This window comes from Callorhinus ursinus, unplaced genomic scaffold (genome assembly GCF_003265705.2).
Source record: "Callorhinus ursinus isolate GAN/ISIS: 27379988/994484 unplaced genomic scaffold, GSC_fseal_2.0 scaffold28, whole genome shotgun sequence".
In the NCBI taxonomy this organism is placed as follows: Eukaryota; Metazoa; Chordata; class Mammalia; order Carnivora; family Otariidae; genus Callorhinus; species Callorhinus ursinus.
In genome coordinates, this window is record NW_027397090.1 from 15,344,800 (window position 1) to 15,366,050 (window position 21,251).

General features: G+C 35.6%; 1 protein-coding gene across 4 annotated transcripts in view; it reads left to right on the top strand.

Moving 5' to 3' along the window:
- The window catches only part of JAK2 (Janus kinase 2), a 151,088-nt gene that overhangs the window by 106,392 nt on the left and 23,445 nt on the right, over positions 1-21,251 (top strand). For all 4 annotated transcript variants that reach the window (XM_025891541.2, XM_025891540.2, XM_025891542.2 and 1 more), the window contains 8 exons: positions 8,033-8,190; positions 9,995-10,106; positions 12,240-12,426; positions 13,061-13,188; positions 15,223-15,357; positions 16,442-16,529; positions 20,066-20,193; positions 20,924-21,062. In XM_025891541.2, coding sequence (XP_025747326.1) covers positions 8,033-8,190; positions 9,995-10,106; positions 12,240-12,426; positions 13,061-13,188; positions 15,223-15,357; positions 16,442-16,529; positions 20,066-20,193; positions 20,924-21,062 — 1,075 coding nt within the window. The remainder of the gene's footprint in view (positions 1-8,032; positions 8,191-9,994; positions 10,107-12,239; positions 12,427-13,060; positions 13,189-15,222; positions 15,358-16,441; positions 16,530-20,065; positions 20,194-20,923; positions 21,063-21,251) is intronic.

Consider the following 21,251-nt stretch of genomic DNA (forward strand, 5'->3'; position numbering starts at 1 on the left):
GGACATCTAGGCTCTTTCCATAGTTTGGCTATTGTGGACATTGCTGCTATAAGCATTGGGGTGCACCTAGCCCTTTGGATCACTACATTTGTATCTTTGGGGTAAATACCCAGTAGTGCAATTACTGGGTCATATGATAGCTCTATTTTCAACTTTTTGAGGAACCTCCATACTGTTTTCCAGAGTGGCTGCACCAGCTTGCATTCCCACCAACAGTGTGGGAGGGTTCCTCTTTCTCCGCATCCCCGCCAACATCTGTCATTTCCTGACTTGTTAATTTTAGCCATTCTGACGGGTGTGAGGTGGTATCTCATTGAGGTTTTGTTTTGAACTTCCCTGATGCCGAGCGATGTTGAGCACTTCATGTGTCTGTTGGCCATTTGGATGTCTTTGGAAAAATGTCTGTTCATGTCTTCTGCCCATTTCTTGATTGGATCATTTGTTCTTTGGGTGTTGAGTTTGATAAGTTCTTTATATTTTGGATACTAGCCCTTTCTCTCATATGTCATTTACAAATATCTTCTCCCATTCTGTCGGTTGTCTTTTGGTTTGGTTGACTGTTTCCTTTGCTGCGCAAAAGCTTTTTATCTTGATGAAGTCCCAATAGTTCATTTTTGCCCTTGCTTCCCTTGCCTTTGGTGATGTTTCTAGGAAGAAGTTGCTGCAGCTGAGGTCGAAGAGGTTGCTGCTTGTGTTCTCGAGGATTTTGATGGACTCCTATCTCACATTTAGGTCTTTCATCCATTTTGAGTCTCTTTTTGTGTGTGGTGAAAGGAAATGGTCCAGTTTCATTCTTCTGCATGTGACTGTCCAATTTTCCCAACACCCTTTGTTGAAGAGACTGTCTTTTTTCCATTGGACATTCTTTCCTGCTTTGTCAAAGATTAGTTGACCATGGAGTTGAGGGTCCATTTCTGGGCTCTCGATTCTGTTCCATTGATCTATGTGTCTGTTTTCGTGCCAGTACCATACTGTCCTGATGATGACAGCTTTGTAATAGAGCTTGAAGTCTGGAATTGTGATGCCACCGGCTTTGCTTTTCTTTTTCAACATTCTTCTGGCTGTTTGGGGTCTTTTCTGGTTCCATACAAATTTTAGGATTATTTTTTCCATTTCTTTGAAAAAAAGTGGATGGTATTTTGATAGGGATTGCATTAAATGTGTAGATTGCTCTAGGTAGCATTGACATCTTCACAATATTTGTTCTTCCAGTCCAGGAGCTTGGAATGTTTTTCCATTTCTTTGTGCCTTCCTCAGTTTTTTTCATGAATATTTTATAGTTTTCTGAGTACAGATCCTTTGCCTCTTTGGTTAGATTTATTCCTAGGTATCTTATGGTTTTGGGTGCAATTGTAAATGGGATCGATTCCTTAATTTCTCTTTCTTCTGTCTTGTTGGTGTAAAGAAATGCAGCTGATTTCTGTGCATTGATTTTATATCCTGCCACTTTTCTGAATTCCTGTTTGAATTCTAGCAGTTTTGGGGTGGAGTCTTTTGTGTTTTCCACATAAAGTGTCATATCATCTGCAAAGAGTGAGAGTTTGACTTCCTCTTGGCCGATTTGGATGCCTTTGATTTCTTTTTGTTGTCTGATAGCTGTGGCTTGGACTTCTAATACTCTGTTGAATAACAGTGGTGATAGTGAACATCCCTGCCGCGTTCCTGACCTCAGGGGGAAAGCTCTCAGTTCTTCCCCATTGAGAATGATATTCGCTGTGGGTTTTTCATAGATGGCTTTTATGATATTCAGGTATGTACCCTCTATCCCTATACTCTGAAGAGTTTTGATCAGGAAAGGATGCTGTACTTTGTCAGATGCTTTTTCTGCATCTATTGAGAGGATCATATGGTTCTTGTTCTTTCTTTTCTCAATGTATTATATCACATTGATTGATTTGCAGATGTGGAACCAACCTTGCAGCCCAAGCATAAATCCCACTTGGTCGTGGTGAATAATCCTTTTAATGCACTGTTGGATCCTATTGGCTAGTATTTTGGTGAGAATTTTTGCATCCATGTTCATCAAGGATGTTGGTCTCTAGTTCTCCTTTTTGATGGGGTCTTTGTCTGGTTTGGGGATCAAGGTATTGTTGGCCTCATAAAAAGAGTTTGGAAATTTTCCTTCCATTTCTGTTTTGGAAGTTTCAGAAGAGTAGGTATTAATTCTTCTTTAAATGTTTGGTAGAACTCCCCTGGGAAGTCATCTGGCCCTGGGCTCTTGTTTGTTGGGAGATTTTTGATGACTGCTTCAATTTCCTTAGTGGTTATGGGTCTGTTCAGGTTTTCTCTTTTCTTCCTGTTCAGTTTTGGTAGTTTATAAATCTGTAGGAATGCATCTATTTCTTCCAGATTATCTAATTTGCTGGCATATAGTTGCTCATAATATGTTCTTATAATTGTTTGTATTTCTTTGGTGTTGGTTGTGATGTCTCCTCTTTCATTCTTGATTTTATTTATTTGGGTCATTTCTCTTTTCTTTTTGATAAGTCTGGCCAGGGGTTTATCAATCTTATTAATTCTTTCAAAGAACCAGCTCCTAGTTTCGTTGATCTGTTCTGTTCTTTTGGTTTCTATTTCATTGATTTCTGCTCTGATCTTTATTACTTCCCTTCTCCTGCTGGGTTTAGGCTTTATTTGCTCTTCTTTCTCCAGCTCCTTTAGGTGTAGAGTTAGGTTGTGTATTTGAGACCTTTCTTGTTTCTTGAGAAAGGCTTGTATTGCTATATACTTTTGTCTGAGGACTGCCTTTGCTGCATCCCAAAGATTTTGAACAGTTGTGTTTTCACTTTTATTTGTTTCCATGAATTTTTTAAATTCTTCTTTAATTTCCTGGTTGACCCGTTCATTCTTTGTAGAATGCTCTTTAGCCTCCATGTATTTGAGTTCTTTCTGACTTTCCTCTTGTGATTGAGTTCTAGTTTCAATGCGTTGTGGTCCGAAAATATGTAGGGAATGATCCCAGGCTTTTGGTATCGGTTGAGACCTGATTTGTGACCTAGGATGTGATCTATTCTGGAGAATGTTCCATGGGCACGAGAGAAGAATGTGTATTCTGTTGCTTTGGGATGGAACGTTCTGAATATATGTGTGAACTCCATTTGGTCCAGTGTATCATTTAAAGTCTGTACTTCCTTGTTGATCTTTTGCTTAGATGATCTGTCCATTTCAGTCAGGGGGCTGTTAAAGTCCCCTACTATTATTGTATTGTTGATGTGTTTCCTTGATTTTGTTATTGATTGGCGTATATAATTGGCTGTTCCCATGTTAGGGGCATAGATATTTACAATTGTTAGATCTTCTTGTTGGATAGACCCTTTAAGTATGATATAGTGTTCTTCCTCATCTCTTATTATAGTCTTTGGTTTAAAGTCTAATTTGTCTGATACAAGGATTGCCACCCCAGCTTTCTTTTGGTGTCCATTCGCATGGTAAATGGTTTTCCACCCCCTCACTTTCAATCTGGGTGTGTCTTTGGGTCTAAAATGAGTCTCTTGAAGACAGTGTATCAGTGGGTCTTGTTTTTTAATCCAATCTGATAGCCTGTGTCTTTTGATTGGGGCATTTACCCCATTTACATTCAGGGTAACTATTGAAAGATATGAATTTAGTGCCATTGTATTGCCTGTGAGGTGACTGTTACTGTATATTGTCTCTGTTCCATTCTGGTCTATGTTACTTTTAGGCTCTCTCTTTGCTTAGAGGACCCCTTTCAGTATTTCTCATAGGGCTGTTTTTGTGTTTGCAAATTCCTTTAGTTTTTGTTTCTCCTGGAAGCTTTTTCTCTCTCCTTCTATTTTCAATGAGAGTCTAGCTGGATATAGTATTCTTGGCTGCATACTTTTCTCATTTAGTGCTCTGAATATATCATGCCAGTTCTTTCTGGCCTGCCAGGTCTCTCTGGATAGGTCTGTTGCCAATCTAATGTTTCTACCATTGTAGGTTACACACCTCTTGTTCCAAGCTGCTTTCAGGATTTTCTTTGTCTCTGAGACTTGTAAGTTGTACTATTAGATGTCGGGGTGTTGACCTATATTTATTGATTTTTTGAGGGGGGTTCTCTGTGCCTCCTGGATTTTTGATGCCTATTTCCCTTCCCAAAGTAGGGAAGTTCTCTGCTCTAATTTGTTCCAATATACCTTCTGCCCCCCTCTCTCTTTCTTCTTCTGGGATCCCAATTATTTTATATTGTCTCATCTTGCAGTATCACTTATCTCTCGAATTCTGCTCTCATGATCCAGTAGTTATTTATCTCTCTTTTTCTCAGCTTCTTTATTCTCCGTCATTTGGTCTTCTATATCACTAATTCTCTCTTCTGTCTCATTTATCCTAGCATTTAGAGCCTCCATTTTTATTACATCTCATTAATAGCCTTTTTAATTTCGACTTGGTTAGATTTTAGTTCTGTTATTTCTCCAGAAGTGATTTCTCTAGTATCTTCCATGCTTTTTTCAAGTCCAGCTAGTATCTTTATAATTGTCATTCTGAACTCTAGTTCCGACATCTTACCAATGTCCGTATTGATTGGGTCCCCGGTAGTTGGTACTGCCTCTTGTTCTTTTTTTTGAGGTGATTTTTTTCCATCTTACCATTTTGTCCAGAGGAGAATAGATGAATGAGAGAACAAAATGCTAACAGTGTAACAACAACCTCAGAAATATATACACTAAACAAATCAGAAGAGACCCCAAACTGGGGGAAAAGAAAAGGAAAGAAAGAAAAAAGAAAAAAAAAACAGAATATGATCAACTGTGATTAGGCTGATGCATAGATCAGTGGCACACACTAGATTTGGGGTGCATTTTGGTCTGTTAGAAGAAACTGCCTCCCAAAATTTTAAAGAAAGAAAAACATATATGTACAAAAATAAGGGTAAATACGATAAAGGGTTAGAATATGACTGTATAGATGAAAATTATAAAAGATTTTATGAAAGGAATTGATAAGAAGTTGGTTGAAAAAAGAAGAGAAATTTAAAAAAAAGGGGAGATAATGGGATCAGGCTGGAGACTAGAACAAAACCTTACACTAGAGATTTAGGGTATATTTTGGTCTGTTAGAAACTGTATCCCAAAAATTTAAAGAGAGAACAACTTATATATGGTTAACTACAATGAAGGGATAGAATAGGACTCTAAAAATGAAAAATAAAAAAGATTTTAAAGAAGGGATTGATAAGATGTTGGTTGAAGAAGGGCAAAAGAAAAATTTAAAAAAATATAGAAGAAAAAGAAAATTAAAAAAATTACCTTTGAAAGACTAAAGCATCATGGGGAAAAAAGCCATGAATTCTATGTGCTGTATTCCCCTAGTGCTGGAGTTCTTCCGTTCTTGATCGGTAAACTTGGTCTTGGCTGGCTGTTCTTGCTGATCTTCTGGGGGAGGGGCCTGTTGCGGTGGTTCCCAAATGTCTTTGCCGGACTTGGAGTTGCCCCGCCCTTGTCGGTCCAGGCTGAGTAATCTGCTCGGGTTTGCTCTCCATAGCTTTTGTTCCCTGCAAGCTCTGGTACAGCTTTGGAAGACCAGGGTGAAAATGAAGGCCTCCCAATCTCCACCCCGGGGAGCTGACAACTTGAGGCCCCACTCCTCAGTTCGCCCCCAGAGAAAAGCAATCAATCACTCCCGTCTCCCTGGTCTCCAGCCACACTCTGTGCTCACCCGGCCCCTATGGCCGAGCGTTTCTGTCTCTGGCACGCGACCCCGTTTGGAGTCTCCAAACCCAGCACATTCCTGCGGTGTGCTCCCGTGCCTGTGTCTCCCTGGATCTGCTGCTTGTTGGGTCCCTGCTGGAGGAGCAGTGGGCCAACTGTGCCACGGATCCCGATTTATGACCACCCCTCACTGAGAGCTCATTCCTCGGCTCCATCTTTGCAGCTGGCTTCCCCGCTCCGAAACCTGGGAGCTCTGCCGCACTCAGGCACCCCCCGTCTTTCTGTGACCCCGAGGGTCCTGAGACCACACTGTCCCAGCGACGGTTCCACCCCCCCCCCCCCCCCCCCCCCCACCCCCGCTTAGACACTGGAGCGATGTCCCTCCGCGGAGCCGACTTCTAAAAGTTCCGATTTTGTGCTCCGCGGCTCTAGCACTCGCTGGTAGCGGGCTGATGGAGCCTCCTTCCCCCTGTGGTCTGTCTTCCCAAATATCGCCCCGGATTCACTTCTCCACAGGTCCTATCTTCCGGAAAGTGGTAGCTTTTCTGTTCAGAGAGTTGCTGCTATTCTTTTCTTCCATCTCCTATTGAGTTCATAGGTGTTCAGAATGGTTTGATCCCTATCCGGCTGAATTCCTGGGACCAGTCAAAATTTAGGTCTCGTCCTCCTACGCCATCTTGCTCCCCTCCGAGGGAGAAAATCTTAATCAGGCTCCATGCCCAGTGTGGAGCCAGACGTGGGGCTCAGTCTTACGACTCTGCGGTCGTGACCTGAGCAGTCGTGACCTGAGCCGAAATCTAGAGTTTAGACCCTTAACCCACTGAGCCACCCAGGCGTCCCTAGTACCTGTTTTTATGGCCTATTGTGCTAGGTAAATACCTGTTATAGTCCTGATACATCACACACTTCTCTCATTATGCTTTTTGGTATAAATCTGTAGTCTGTGTTCTCATTATGACTAAATATTGTTCATTGCTGAGGCAAGTAGTATTCTGTAATCACATTTTCATTCTTGTGCAAGTTTTGTTTTTCTGGGGGCTCATCGTTACTTCAACTTTTTTCCTTTGTATGAATCTTTTCTCTGTATCTCTTTCTATTCTTTATGAGAACTCTATGAAGTAGCTCACTTTTCAACACATCCTTCCACATAGTCAAACATCATATCACTTCTGTTTCTTTGCCGGAAAAGTCCCTTCTTGATCACTGGTTTTGCTCTCTCTTCTGGACGGGTAGCTTTTTAGACCATGCACAGCTGTAAGCCTTGGGCATCCTTCTCTTACCGTCCTGGGAATTATTTTGTCTGTCTTTTCTTGGATCCCTGGTTTCTGAATCTCATATTTGTCTTATTTTCTGCCAATACCTGTTGGTATTTTTGTTGGGATTGTGAGAAATTAGAAAATAATTTAAGGAGGATTTTTACAACTGTATGATGTTGAATTTTCCTATCCAAGAACATGGTAAAATCCCTGTATTCAAATAAAAAGTTGCATTTTAACAATAGTGTTTTGAAGTGTTTCTAAAAATGATTTTTCACTTTTTTTGGTGAATTTTAATACTAGATACTATTTTTGTGTGTGTGCTGGTGTAAATGAGGCTATTTTTTTCATTATATAGTCTAATTGACTTTTTTCTGTATGTGAAAGCTGTTTTTTGTATCCTACTATCTTAATGAATTATCTTTGTGTTGTAGTAGTTTTGGGTTCCCTAAGAATACAGTCATGTAATTTCCAAATTGAGATAGTTTTATTTCCTTGTTTCCAATTTCTATTCTTATATTTCTTTCTGTGGCCTAATTATGTTAATTAAATACAATGCAATGCATTATTAAGATTGGGCTTTCCATCTTATTCCTTATTTTAGGAGAAGTTGCTTCTTCCATTAAATAAGGTGTTTTTCCATTAAATTAGATACTGCATTTTAGGGTGATTATATGCTCACTTATGTATGTATGATACAATCATAAGATACCTGTATATGATTTTGGTTTATACTACATACCTTTGAACTTATAGTATGAATGTTTTAACCTTAGCGATGTATACTTGGTATGTGAAAATAAATGCTCATTTCTAATTAGTACCAACTTTTAGATGACTGACATATTTGTCTAATACGGTTATTGGGAAATAAAGTAAAATTATGGATGAAAAGTGAACTGGAAAGATGTGATAAGCCCATATTTGAGAGGGTCTTAAATATCATACACAAGAATTTATAATTCAGATTGGGTAATTGGGAGCCATAAAAGACATTTGAGTAATTTAGAAGAAAATTAATTTAAGGGAATTAATCTAACACCATGAAGTGAAGAGAATTTTCAATATGTAACATGCAGTTGACTTTTTAAATGATACTTATTATTTCCTTTTCTTTTCTCTTTTTAGGAAATTGAACTTTGCTCATTAAGAGAAGCTTTGTCCTTTGTGTCATTAATTGATGGCTATTATAGATTAACTGCAGATGCACATCATTACCTCTGTAAAGAAGTAGCACCTCCAATGGTCCTTGAAAATATACAAAGCAACTGTCATGGCCCAATTTTGTGAGTAATAACTGACTTTGAAAGTAAATTTTTAAAAAGTCATTGAGATACTGACAAAGAGAATTTTACATAATGAAATGATACACGTAGGTTTAGGAGTTGAGGAACAAAATACCACCTTAATGTGACCAAAACTTCTTTTTTTTTTAAACAAAAGTCTATTTGCAATCAGATTACATAATAATTAGAATTATTTAGGGTATCATTTGCTATCTGTATCCCAATCTATAATACTTCTAAATTGTACAGTCTGACATTTTTTTGCCTTGGTGTGTTTAAGTAATTCCTAGGTGTTAATTTTTTTAAAAAAATCCTCCAATTTATATTTCATTAATTTTGAAATACTGCAGAGGAACCACAATGCAAAATTTGATAATCGTTATTATTTTTGGATAATCCCACTCCTTCTAGTGAAAGCTTTGAACACAAGATGTATATGATGTCCCTATTTCTAAGGCTAATGCTGTGTAGTACTTTCTGCAGTGGTGAAAATGAAGATGTTCTGTTTCTCTGCTGTGTAATACAGTAGCCACTAGTGTAACTGAAGAACTGAATTTTAATTTATTTTATTTAATTTATTAATTTTTTTTTAAGTAGGCTTCATGCTGGGCAAGGCTTGAACTCACAACCCTGAGATCAAGACCTGAGCTGAGATCAAGAGTCAGATGCTTAACTGACTAAGCCACCCATGTGCCCTGAGGAACTGAATTTTAAATTTAATTTAATAACTTTATATTTAAATAGCAACCTGCAGCTACTAGCTACCATATGGATCTGCACAGTTGTAGACCTTTACTTGAATACTGGATAAAGCCAACGATCATGCATAACTTCTGTTTTCCCCAAGTCCTAGTTCTCTCTCAGCCAATATGTACTTTAGTGACTGGCACCAGGCTTGAAAGACTTGAGCAGAAGAAGTAGTCTGGGTTCGTGAGCATATGTGTCTTGACCTTAACCTACCCTTAATTAAATATTTGAGAAAACATATCCTGACTGATGTTTAAGACTTGATTCTGTCTATACCTCTTATCTGTTTAATAATAAGTATTGTTAAAAAAGTTACACTACTTGAACATTCTATAACTTAGGTGGTTAGTATTTAAAAACTCCTACCATTTCTTTCATTCATGTGTTATTTATCCACCCATTCAAGCGTTATTTCATTTATTTATAGAATATTTACTGGGTACCTAATATGTGCCACTGGTTTATGTATGAGAAATACAGTAATGAATGAAACAGATTTTTCCTGCTTTCATACAGATTACATTTTGACTTTTCTTTCAAGATGTTCAGCTTCAATACAACATATAGCACATTTTGAAAATCAGTAGTCTTTGTCACTTGCCATAGGTCTTCTATTATACTTTGGTATTATATTAAATATTAAAATAATGTGTATACATTTTTATATTAGTTTCTATGGTAGAAAAGACATAAGTGTTTTACAATATATTGTTTGCATGGTTAAATGAAGTTTTATGGGAGTGAGTATGGTTTTTAAAATACTAAATTTTTAATTAGGCAGAAAACTCAAATGAATGAAATGTTCTTAGTGGTTTTGTGGGTCTTATGATACCTTTTATTTGTTTTTAAAATCCGTTGAGTTGGTTTGAACTTATTGCAAAATACCTTGGCGCAGCAGTGTTTTTCCTTGTAAGATAACTGATAAACATATAAAGTAGAGGAAACTTATAAAAATTCTGAGACTTTTAGATTTGACTTTTGATCTCTTAGATGACATTTTGGTCTTAATGTCATGGCACTTGTCACATTATCATTCAAGTTACTTCTTTACCTTTAGAATGGATTTTGCCATCAGTAAACTGAAGAAAGCAGGTAATCAGACTGGACTCTATGTACTTCGATGCAGTCCTAAGGACTTTAATAAGTATTTTCTGACTTTTGCTGTAGAGGTTAGTATTTCACATTAATGGTAACTTTTTTTTTTTTTTTTAATTTTATTTCCCACTCCACTTCTCTCCTCTGGCAAAGATAACATCTTTATTTAGTCTGTGTAATTTCCCCTTCATGTTGATCTACCATTGTTTCTTTTTTTAATACTCAGAATTACAACTCTGGATATGATAACTAGCATAACAATGCTTAGTTTACCTCAGGGATTCTGTATCAATAAATAAGATATAATTTCTAGGATTTATATAAAAATATGAAATTATTTATAATGTCTTTATTTGGAATTTATTTTCTTTTTTGATGTTTGGATGTTACTAGTGTGTCATATTTTTTCAAGTCTCTCCAAGTCTCCTTTCACAAAAATGGAGATCTTTACGAAAACACACAGAACTAAATGAATCAAAAGCAAATTTTGCTTTTACTGGTAATGGCTACAGGATTAGAGTGAAATAGGTTGATAACAAACAAACATAGCACTTTTAACTAGTGGTTTTCCAGTATTAAGAATAATGCTCTACATTGTGTATGTCTTAAGGATAAAACTACAATAAAACCACTCTGTTAATCCAGAGAATTTTAGATCTTGTCTAAGATTGTTTATTACCCAAAATATTTAAAAAGATACTGTCACTTATAAGGCAGTTTCATGGTATAAATCTTGAGAAACTTTACTGCAGCTTCCAAATTTATCTTACTTTTTAAAAGTATAGAAAGTAAGGATTTGGTAATTCAATTATTTTAATTTTTAGAAAATGCATTCATATTTAGCATATAGAGTAAATTAATTGTCCATAAATACATAGGGTAGGTCACTCAATGCGTTTAGCATTGTATAATACTAATAATCTACCCTAATTTCATTGTATTTTTTTACCATAATATATAACAGTCCATTATATTCAATTATCAATTCACAATGTGTTTTTCTATGTTTACTATATTTGCTCAGCCTCATATGAGGGCTGTTACATTAGAGAGTGTATGATATAACCCTGCGTTAAGAAATGTATCTTTTGGAAAAAGTAGGAAGATATACCTAAAAAGTATTAAATTGATCATGGTAATTATTCAGTATAGACAAATGTAGACAATAACAGAAAAGGTTACAATTAAGAAAGTGCTTTTTTTTTTTTTAAGATTTTATTTATTTGAGACAGAGAGAGAGAGTGAGCACAGGGAGAGGGACAGAGGGTGAGGGAGAAGCAGACTCCCTGTTGAGCAGGGAGCCTGATGTGGGACTCCATCCCAGGACCCTGGGATCATGACCTGAGCCGAAGGCAGACGCTTAACTGAGTGAGCCACCCAGGTGCCCCAGCAAGCACTTTTAGGGTAGGAAGGACTTAAGGTATTTTGTCCATTTTATTTTATAAATGGTTCCAAGGAGATTGAATATGCTAATAAGCTCAAAAAATAGATGAAGAAGTTCATAGTATAGTACATAAAGCAAACATTGAAAAGCTGAAGAATATTAAAATCACCATATGAGAGGTAACTATGCAGATACAGTAGTGGCACAATGAATGGGTAATCACCTTTGCTTGTGAGATGGGGTCAGGGACCTCACAGAAAAGATAATACTTGAACTGAGTGTTAAGAAGTGTCTAAAAGTCCATTGCTGAGAAGGAGAGGATGTATATTCATAGGTAGAGAGATAGCAAGTTTATCAAGACATGAAACAACATGGCATTTGCTTGAAATTCTTAAAGTCGCTTAGTATACCTAGAACATAGGTTGTAGGTTGGCAGTGGTAGAAGGTGAAGTTGGAGATGGCATCAGAAGCCAGCTCATGGAAGGCCCTATGTTCTAAAATAGTTTTAGATTTTATCTTGTAGATGATGAAAAACTGTTAAGGATTGTATTATTATTGTTAATTATCATTGCTATCTTACTTGCTTTTTAAGAAGACCAACTGTTAGGCCATTTATGGTAGGGTACATAATTATAATCAGATACGTTTTGAGGAACCAGGCACTCCCATCACCCTACGTAGTACCCAGTACTACGTCAGGATTCACAGTTCAAACGTCTAAATGTTCTGTTGGCTGTTTTTGTGATAACATTTTTGTCACAATAATTATTGTTTTGACCATTGTAATTTTTCCATCTGTCTCTTTATAATTAAACTTATATAGCGAGAAAATGTCATCGAATATAAGCACTGTTTGATTACAAAAAATGAGAATGGAGAATACAACCTCAGTGGTACCAAGAAGAACTTCAGTAATCTTAAAGATCTTTTGAATTGCTACCAAATGGAAACTGTTCGCTCAGACAGTATAATTTTCCAGTTTACTAAATGCTGCCCCCCAAAGTTGAAAGGTAAAATAATTTTCTTATTCGTTTTAAGATACTGGTCATGGATTGTGTATATGGTAGAAGGCATCTTTAGTATATTTCTTTCAAAGGAAATATAAAAGAAGCAGCTCTAAAAACAAAATTTTGTCTCATTCTCTTGTATAAGCATCCTCAGATAGGATTGTTCAGTTTGATTTAGGTTGTCTAGACATGACCTGAAATTCTGTAATTCTAAAATGGTAACCGTGTGGTATAAAATCCATCACTTATTGAACTGAAAGACTCCACTACCAAATTTTCATATATTGTTCTAAGTAAAAACTTTCATACTCTTTTAGAATTTTAATTTCTATAGTTTTAAAATAAAGATAGTAAGATTGGAAATCTCTTGAAATAACAGGTTTATTAAAAATTATTTGAAAAATTGTATTAGTTAAGGAAATCATTACAATTTTGAATGTTTGAGATAACTGGTTAAAATACATCAAAGTTCAATGAGTAAATTCCTAAAATAAATTTCTGTTTATTAAAAAAATTAACTAAGTTTTGAGTGTTTTTTATATATAGAACACATTTTATTTTACTCCTTTGGAGCAGTTTATACCCTAAACGTGTTTTGGTTATATACATCTTTTCATTGTTTGTTTTTTTTTAACAGATAAATCAAACCTTCTAGTCTTCAGAACCAATGGCGTTTCTGATGTTCCAACATCACCAACATTACAGAGGCATAATAATGTGAACCAAATGGTGTTTCACAAAATCAGAAATGAAGATTTGGTGTTTGTAAGTCATTAGATGCTAATTACTATCTTTTTGTCCTTTTAAAACAACTTTTCTTAATTTCTTATCCCACATTACATTCATGTGACATTTGGAGTTATTCTATTATAACCTATAAATTCAAAAATTTATTTCAGTTTAAATATTTTTATTTCTTGTGCAAATGTGATACCAAACTTGAGTTAGAAATTAGCAAAACTAATTATTTTAAGAATGGAATTTTATTCTCTTTTTAAGAATTTAAGAATATTCCTTTATGAATCTTAATTTAAGAATTAAAAATCTTTGTCTACAAAAGACCTGTGTCTTAATTCTCAAGTTCTCAAGAAAGGAAGGGAAATGCAAGGGCTTAAAAATAAAGAAGGAACTGAAAACAAAGTGTACATAAAAGCTGCCGTTTGGGCTGCAGGATGATGTTGGGGGGTCGGGATTAGTTTCACTAATCAGGGGAATTAAGATCTCAAAGCAACACAAAGAAGGGCCAAGCCTTAAGACCTACATAAGACCAGGAGTTAAAAGTGAAACCATCTCTGAATAAAGCCAGGACCCTCAAGTAAGTACATCCTTAGTGAAACAACATGGATTATCAAAAATTCACCCACTAGAAAAAGAAGAAAGGGAGTGTTGTCTGTTTTAGTTGGGCTCTTGGGAAAAAAGTGTCTCCTGAGAATTTGTAACCATAAGCTTTTCAGTTTAGATTTCTTTATATCACCTGCATAGTCTGAGAAACCCTAAGCCAATAAATTAAAATAAAAAGTGGTATTCTCCTAGTAGTACCCTGTGATGCTTGGAAGAAGCAAATACAAAATCTTTTTGGAAGAACTTACTCTTGACCTGGGCCATCCAAGATCCCTTCAAATAAACTACTCTAAACATGAGATTTTAGTCAAAAATTTTAAAACATACAGGGAAATAACTCAGGATTAAGCGAGAGTCAGCAGACCAACAAACATCAAAATTAGACCTCCAAGAACTTTTCAGATTGACATGATAAAATACATATATATGTTTAAAGATACAAATGGAGTTGAAAACATGGAAAAGAATCAAGACATTATCAAAAAGACCGGAACGATTTGGAGGAAGAAAAGTATAGAATTGAAAAAATATGCTCATTGACATTAAAACAAAATAGACAAGTTTGAGAGCAGATTACTCATGGTTGAAGGAAAATTAGTGAATTGCAAAATAAATCTGAAAATTATTAAGATGCAGCAGATAGGGAGGAAGAAATGGAAATTATGAAAGAGAGCTTAAGGGACAGGAGAGGGGAATGAGAAAGACCAACTGATGTCTTGAGTCCTTAAGGAAACAGTAGATAGAATGATACAGAATTATAAAGACAGGAACCCCGCACGTGAGTAACAGCAAACAAGACTTGCTACATGACCTAACATCACAAAACTAGGAACAGTAGAGCTTCAATTTGGACCAGAGGTAGCCCTACTTCAGAGTGTAGCCTTTCAACAATTATTTTGTAAAGACATGCAAGAAATACTAGTAATAGTAGTAAGTAGACCAACACTTACTGAGCATTACTTTATGTCACGGACTGCACTCAGTGCTTTTCATGTATTCATCCATTTATGTTCATAACGATACTGTGGAAAAACGATTCTCCCCATTCCTCAGATGAGGAGACCAGGACAGCGGCGCGGCACAGAGAGATACAGTAGCCTGTCCGAGGTCACACAGCTAGGAAGTGGTGATAAGGAACAGTCCACATTCTGCCTTCACAGACCATACTGTACTGCCTTTCTCTATTATGAGAGGCAGACAGAGAAAAATACATGTAAGTAAGTGCAGGTAAACACTGACACTCTGAAAAAGTGATAATTATAGCTAATTTTAGGGGGTTTAAGAACATGGTGGAACCAAAATGCACTTTATTCATTAATCCTTCTGTCTTTTATTACAGAATACAGATTAATATTTGCTCATGGATTTTTAAAAACCCTTTGTAATTAAACGTGTTTCCTAATTCCTACATCTTTCCTCATCTTTCCTCATTCTTTTTTTCTCTTTTTTCTTTTGAAGAATGAAAGCCTTGGTCAAGGCACTTTTACAAAAATTTTTAAAGGTATAAGAAGAGAAGTAGGAGACTATGGTCAACTACATGAAACAGAAGTTCTGTTAAAAGTTCTGGATAAAGCGCACAGAAACTATTCAGAGGTATGTATATTCTTTGTGTAGCTCGTGTAGTTTCTGATATTTAAACATATGCTCTCGTATTGACACACATTCATGCATGCAGCTTTCCCAAACTGCAATTTTTTAAAGTATATATATCAAGGACCTTTCTGAGGACGCTTTCTGGGGGAGGCTATAGAAGATTATAGAATTTTTTGATAATTTATTTCCAAACTAATTACCCTTAACACTGTATTATGGGTATTACTACCTCTCTGCATATATTAAGGCAGGAACTTTCAAACTGGCTCTCTGAAGTTTTATGGGTTCCACAGATTTCCTTCACAGTTTATTTTTAAAAAAATTTTTGAAAGGCACTGTACTAAAGAACACTCTAGGTGAAATATGGATGCCTCTGGGCATTTTCCAGAGATGCTAGCCAGCAGAAGGCCAGTTGTTAGTTGCTAGGGGTCCTTAACATAGCAAAACATCACCAAACGTGACATAACAAACATTTATGACACTTAAAATGTCTTAAATGATATTAGTGGAAGCTGACGTGAAACATCTGAGTGAAAGTTTTTCTAATCCAGAGTACCACAGTGATGATGAATGTGATCTTCAACTGTCCCCAGAAGTTCTAGTCAAAGGTTGGTTGAGTTAGAGTGATATTAATACCATGCCCATCCCCTGACATAATTGTCATGATATTTTATCTGCACAGAGAACATTCTTAATCCTTTGAGAAGTTATTTGAAGCTTTCATCCATTTATTTGAGTCCATATCACTGTCTCTGGTGTCTGCCTCTGTGCCCTCCCCCAGGTGCTAGGCGTCCAAGGCTGTTGATCTTGCAGCATTCACCTGGCCCTGTGCCACTATTGCTCTCTCTTTGTTATTTCTTATTCCAGGCTTACTCAGGGGTTTCCTCAGAATGAACTCGAGCATCGAAGTTGATTGCAGTTGCAGGTACAGATAAGGGAACGGGAGCAGCCTTATCTGTAGTCCTGCTGAGAATAGGAGAAAGTGCATTTCTTGTACAGCGGACAGTATCTTTCTGACCTATGAACATTTATAGACACAAACAATAATTCTTTTACATTTTTTTGATGTTTTTCTTTTCCTTAGTCTTTCTTTGAAGCAGCAAGCATGATGAGCCAGCTTTCTCACAAGCATCTAGTTTTAAATTATGGAGTATGTGTCTGTGGGGAAGAGAGTAAGTAAAACTACAGAATTCCTTATGTCAATGTTATACCTTCTCAGAGCATCTATTTTTGTTTATATAGAAAATTCAATTTCAGGATCATAACTAAGTATCACTATAAACCATAATTTAAGAAGAGTTAAATATTGTTGAAATCAAAAACATCGAAAACTGTTCACTTTTGTCTTCTAAAAAAGGAAACCAGTGAATGAAATTAAAATGCAGAAGACAGTTAACATACCTTATGTTAAAATACCCAAACAGTAGAGTATTATACTAAATAAATGTCTTAGAATCTTTTCTGGTAACCATAGCAATATGAATTATGGCTGGTTCATTATCATTGGAATAACCGGCTATTTTACTACAAATTTTTTTTGAATTGTAAAAAAAAACATATAAATAAATGATAGACTGAATTTTTAATGGAACTGACTAAAATGATTAGATGTTGAGACTTGATATATTCTGTTTTTAAATTTAGACTGTACATAAAAACTCAAGAAGTTTACATTCAGAAAATTACATAATTCTTCATTTTCCATTAATAATATGGATGAAATATGCATTCATTATTATGTAACATTTCTTCATATTTTTGAAAATTGATATTCTTTTCAAAGGCAGCGAATTTCAAATCTGTTCTGTGGAGGTATTTCAGGTATCTTGGGGTTGATGAAGTGAGAGTAAATCTAACCACAGTCATGGAGACTTCTGCTCACTTATTCCCAACTAGAGTAGTTCTGTATTTATCTTTTTTATTTATTGATATTAGTTTTCCATTTAGGGGAAGAAAATATGTTTTTTTTTTAAAGTTTGAAACAGTGTTTCAGAGCATGTAATTCCAGTTCTTATGCTTGCTTTTATATTTACTTCATTGATTCTGTGATGTACTTTTTTCACATTTAAAAATACCTGAAATTGGGAGTGTGATATAATCAATAACATGTCATAATTTAATTTTTTTTCTTTTATGACACATAAAATAATGAGATGACAATCAGTGGTATCTCTAAAACATAATAGGTCCTAAATGCCACATAAAAAAGTTTTATTAAGCTTTTGTTCATTGTAATTCTTATATATTTATTCTTTCTTTTCTTTTCTTTCTTTTTTTGCCACTTGCCATGACGTAAATTTACCTGTGGTCAGTTCTTAATTATTGGTATATGGATTGTTCTCTAAATTAACTGTGGGTAGCAAAACATTCTTTAAATTTGTTTTAGTTAACCAGCAAGGTCTAAAGTCACTAACTTTTGTCACTAACAACAAAGTTGTTACATACAAGTCAAACTAAGTAATTTTAATGTTAGATCAAGCAGAATCACAATTTGAGGTAAGATCATGCATTTTATTTATTTTATTTTTATTTTTATTTGGGGGAGGGAGGGGCAAAGAGAGAGGGGGAGAGACAATCCTAAACAGTCTCCACGCCTAGCAGAGAACCCAACTCCGGGCTCAACACAGGGCTCGATCACACAACCCTGAGATCATGGCCTGAGCTGAAATCAAGAGTCAGAGGCTTGACCAGCTGAGCCACCCAGGTGCCCCAAGATCATGCATTTTATTTTATTTTTAAAGATTTTATTTATTTATATGATAGCGCACGAGCGGGGTGAGGGGCAAAGGGAGAGGGAGAAGCAGACTCCTTGCGGAACAGGGAGCCTGATGTGGGACTCCATCCCAGGACCCTGGGATTATGACCTGAGCCAAAGGCAGACACTTAACCCACAGACACCAAGGTGCCCCAAGATCATTCATTCATTTATTCATTTTATTTCTTTATTTCTTTATTTACTTACTTATTCGAGAGAGAAAGTATGCGAGAGAAAGCACGAGCAGGGTGGGGGAGAGGGAGAAGCAGGCTCCCCACTGAGCAGGGAGCCCGATGCAGGGCTCGATCCCAAGACCCTGGGATCATGACCTGAGCCAAAGGCAGACGCTTAACCGACTGAGCCACCCAGGCACCCCAAGATCATTCATTTTAAAACAAATGTGAAACATAGGCATGTGTGAAGTATAGGCACTTAACTTACTGGGCCAGGAACTAACATGGATTACAATGTGAAAGTCTGTCAGAATTTCTTTAAAGATATATATAGTGATGCCGTGGTTAAATTTTTTGCTTGAATTTTTTTGGTTTTTATTTTATCTTAACTTTCCATTTTTATAATTTAAAAAAACCAAGTCCTTTTTTTTCTCATTTATATAACTTATTGTTAATTATGCGGTAGAAACAATAAAATAATCTCACTAAGTTTAGATTTGAAATTGAGAACCTGAGCTTATTGCATTACAAAATTGTACTAGATGACAATAAATAAACCCTACTCCCAGTTTAATTATTGAACAAAATGTCTTACTGTAGAAGGAGTCTTGGCTTTCTGAAACTTGGTCAGTACTGGAAATTTTTATCTGTTTTAAAGGCAGGACTGTTTTAGAAGCAAAATATATCTTAATAGTGTATTAAAAATACACTTTAAAGGTAGAGCAATGCAAAACTAATTTTTGCTTTTTTGCAGCATAAATTAAAAGGATGAATGGAATTCAAACTCAAATTTTCTTTAATACCTGCAAGAATAGACTTGCTATAAATTTTTATGTGTAGAAGAAGAATTTCAGGAAGTTTTGATGTCTAAATATAGTAGTCCCTCCTTATCTGCAGCATATTGTTCCAAGACCCCCAATGGATGTCTGAAACTGAGGATAGTACCCAACCTTATATACACTAAGTTTTTTCCTATATATACATACCTGTGATAAAGCTTAGTTTATAAATTAGGCACAATTAGAATGACAACAATAAGTAATAATAAAATAGAACAGTTATAGCAATCTACTGTAATAAAAGTTTATGTGAATGCGGTCTCTCTCAAAATATTGTATTTATACTGTACTCACACTTCTTTGTCTTGTGATGATGTGAGATGGTAAAATGCCTATGTGCTGAGACGAAGCGAGGTGAATGACGTAGGTAGGCACTGGGGTGCAGCATTAGGTTATTACCTCTGACCGTAAGTCGGAAGAGGATCATCTGCTTCTGAACCTGTTGACTATGGGTAGCTGAAACTCTGGAAAGCAAAACCACGGATAAGCAGGGGGCACTACTGTAGTTTCATGGAAGAGAAATTAACTTGGTGACAAATTTTCATTTGTTTAAAAAATGCAGCTGTAATTCAGTACTAATACATAGAGGCATGCTGGATAATATTATATAAATGTAAATAAAAAAATTTATAGTAACATAATAATGACAGTATGTAACATATAATGTGTATATATGTTATATATAATTATGTAATATGTGTAATTATATATAATATTGTGTGTATGTAATTGTTTAGATTCCTGCATCTTGCTGTTGTGAATAAACTGAACCCCAAAATACAATGGTATATGCTGTTAAGCTTTCTTTACATTAGTGAATTTCTGCATAATTTAATCTCTTTATAATACCCAGATATAACTGTATATGTATTAAAGTTTAAAATTATATATGTTTTTATCGTATGTGTACTTGAGCCTTTTATTTTTATATTTTAATGCAGATATTCTGGTTCAAGAGTTCGTAAAATTTGGATCACTAGATACATATCTGAAAAAGAATAAAAATTCTATAAATATATTATGGAAACTTGAAGTGGCTAAACAGTTGGCATGGGCCATGCATTTTCTAGTAAGTAAGAAGTATAATTTTTTATCAAAAACTTACGGTTCTATCTTATGAAGCAGTGTAGACAGTTTCTTGACTCAGGAACAAGAAATATATAAATAAATCTGAGTCATTTAAAATAATCTGTTAGTTGATCAATGAGATTATTTTAGGCATATATTTATTTATGTAAAATCATGGTTTTGAAAGAGTTTTGTCATTCTATCAGTTTCTTAACATTGCTGATAAACAGTCTGTAGTTTGTGTCACTTGGCTTCAGAGAATTTAATAAAAAATATGCAGACACTTGTGTTAGTCATGGATCGCAGAAAATGCCTTGTTATGGTATTTGTGGGCAGTTGGACATTTTGTCCAGTGGGAAAGCAGTATTGCCGTAGAGGTTGAATATCAGAGGGCCGGCCGGTGATCAGACTCCTCCGAGTGCACCTGTATCTTGCCACTGGACAGAAACAGTATTTACTTACTGTTTAGAAATGCATACTGTTCAGAATCTCAGGTTTAGAAAGTGAAGTGGCATTGGTAGTTTTCATATATTCTTTTTATTATGGGCGTAGATTGTTGTGTCGTTTGAGAAGTAAAACAGAAAGCACGGTGCTGCCGTAAACCTTTATTTCAAAGCATGCTTCCAAATTAATGTTTATTAGCTAATACTGTCCTTTTTTTTTTCTTTAAATCCAAGTTTTCAAATATTTGTAGATTGATTTTTGAATGTTTGTGCGTTTAACTTTAATAGGAAGAAAAAGCACTTATTCATGGGAATGTGTGTGCCAAAAATATTCTGCTTATCAGAGAAGAAGACAGGAAGACAGGAAATCCTCCTTTCATCAAGCTTAGTGATCCTGGCATTAGTATTACAGTTTTGCCAAAGGACAGTAAGTTCTATAAGAAATGCATTTACCTTTTCTTTTTCTTTCTTTCTTTCTTTTTTTTTTTAATTTGAGTATAGTTGACACACAATGTTACATTAGTTTCAGTGTACAACACGAGGGATTCCACATCTCTACTTGGAGAGTAGTATAAAAAGCATGTTGTTAATTTTTTTCTCAATCTCTGTTATTGAC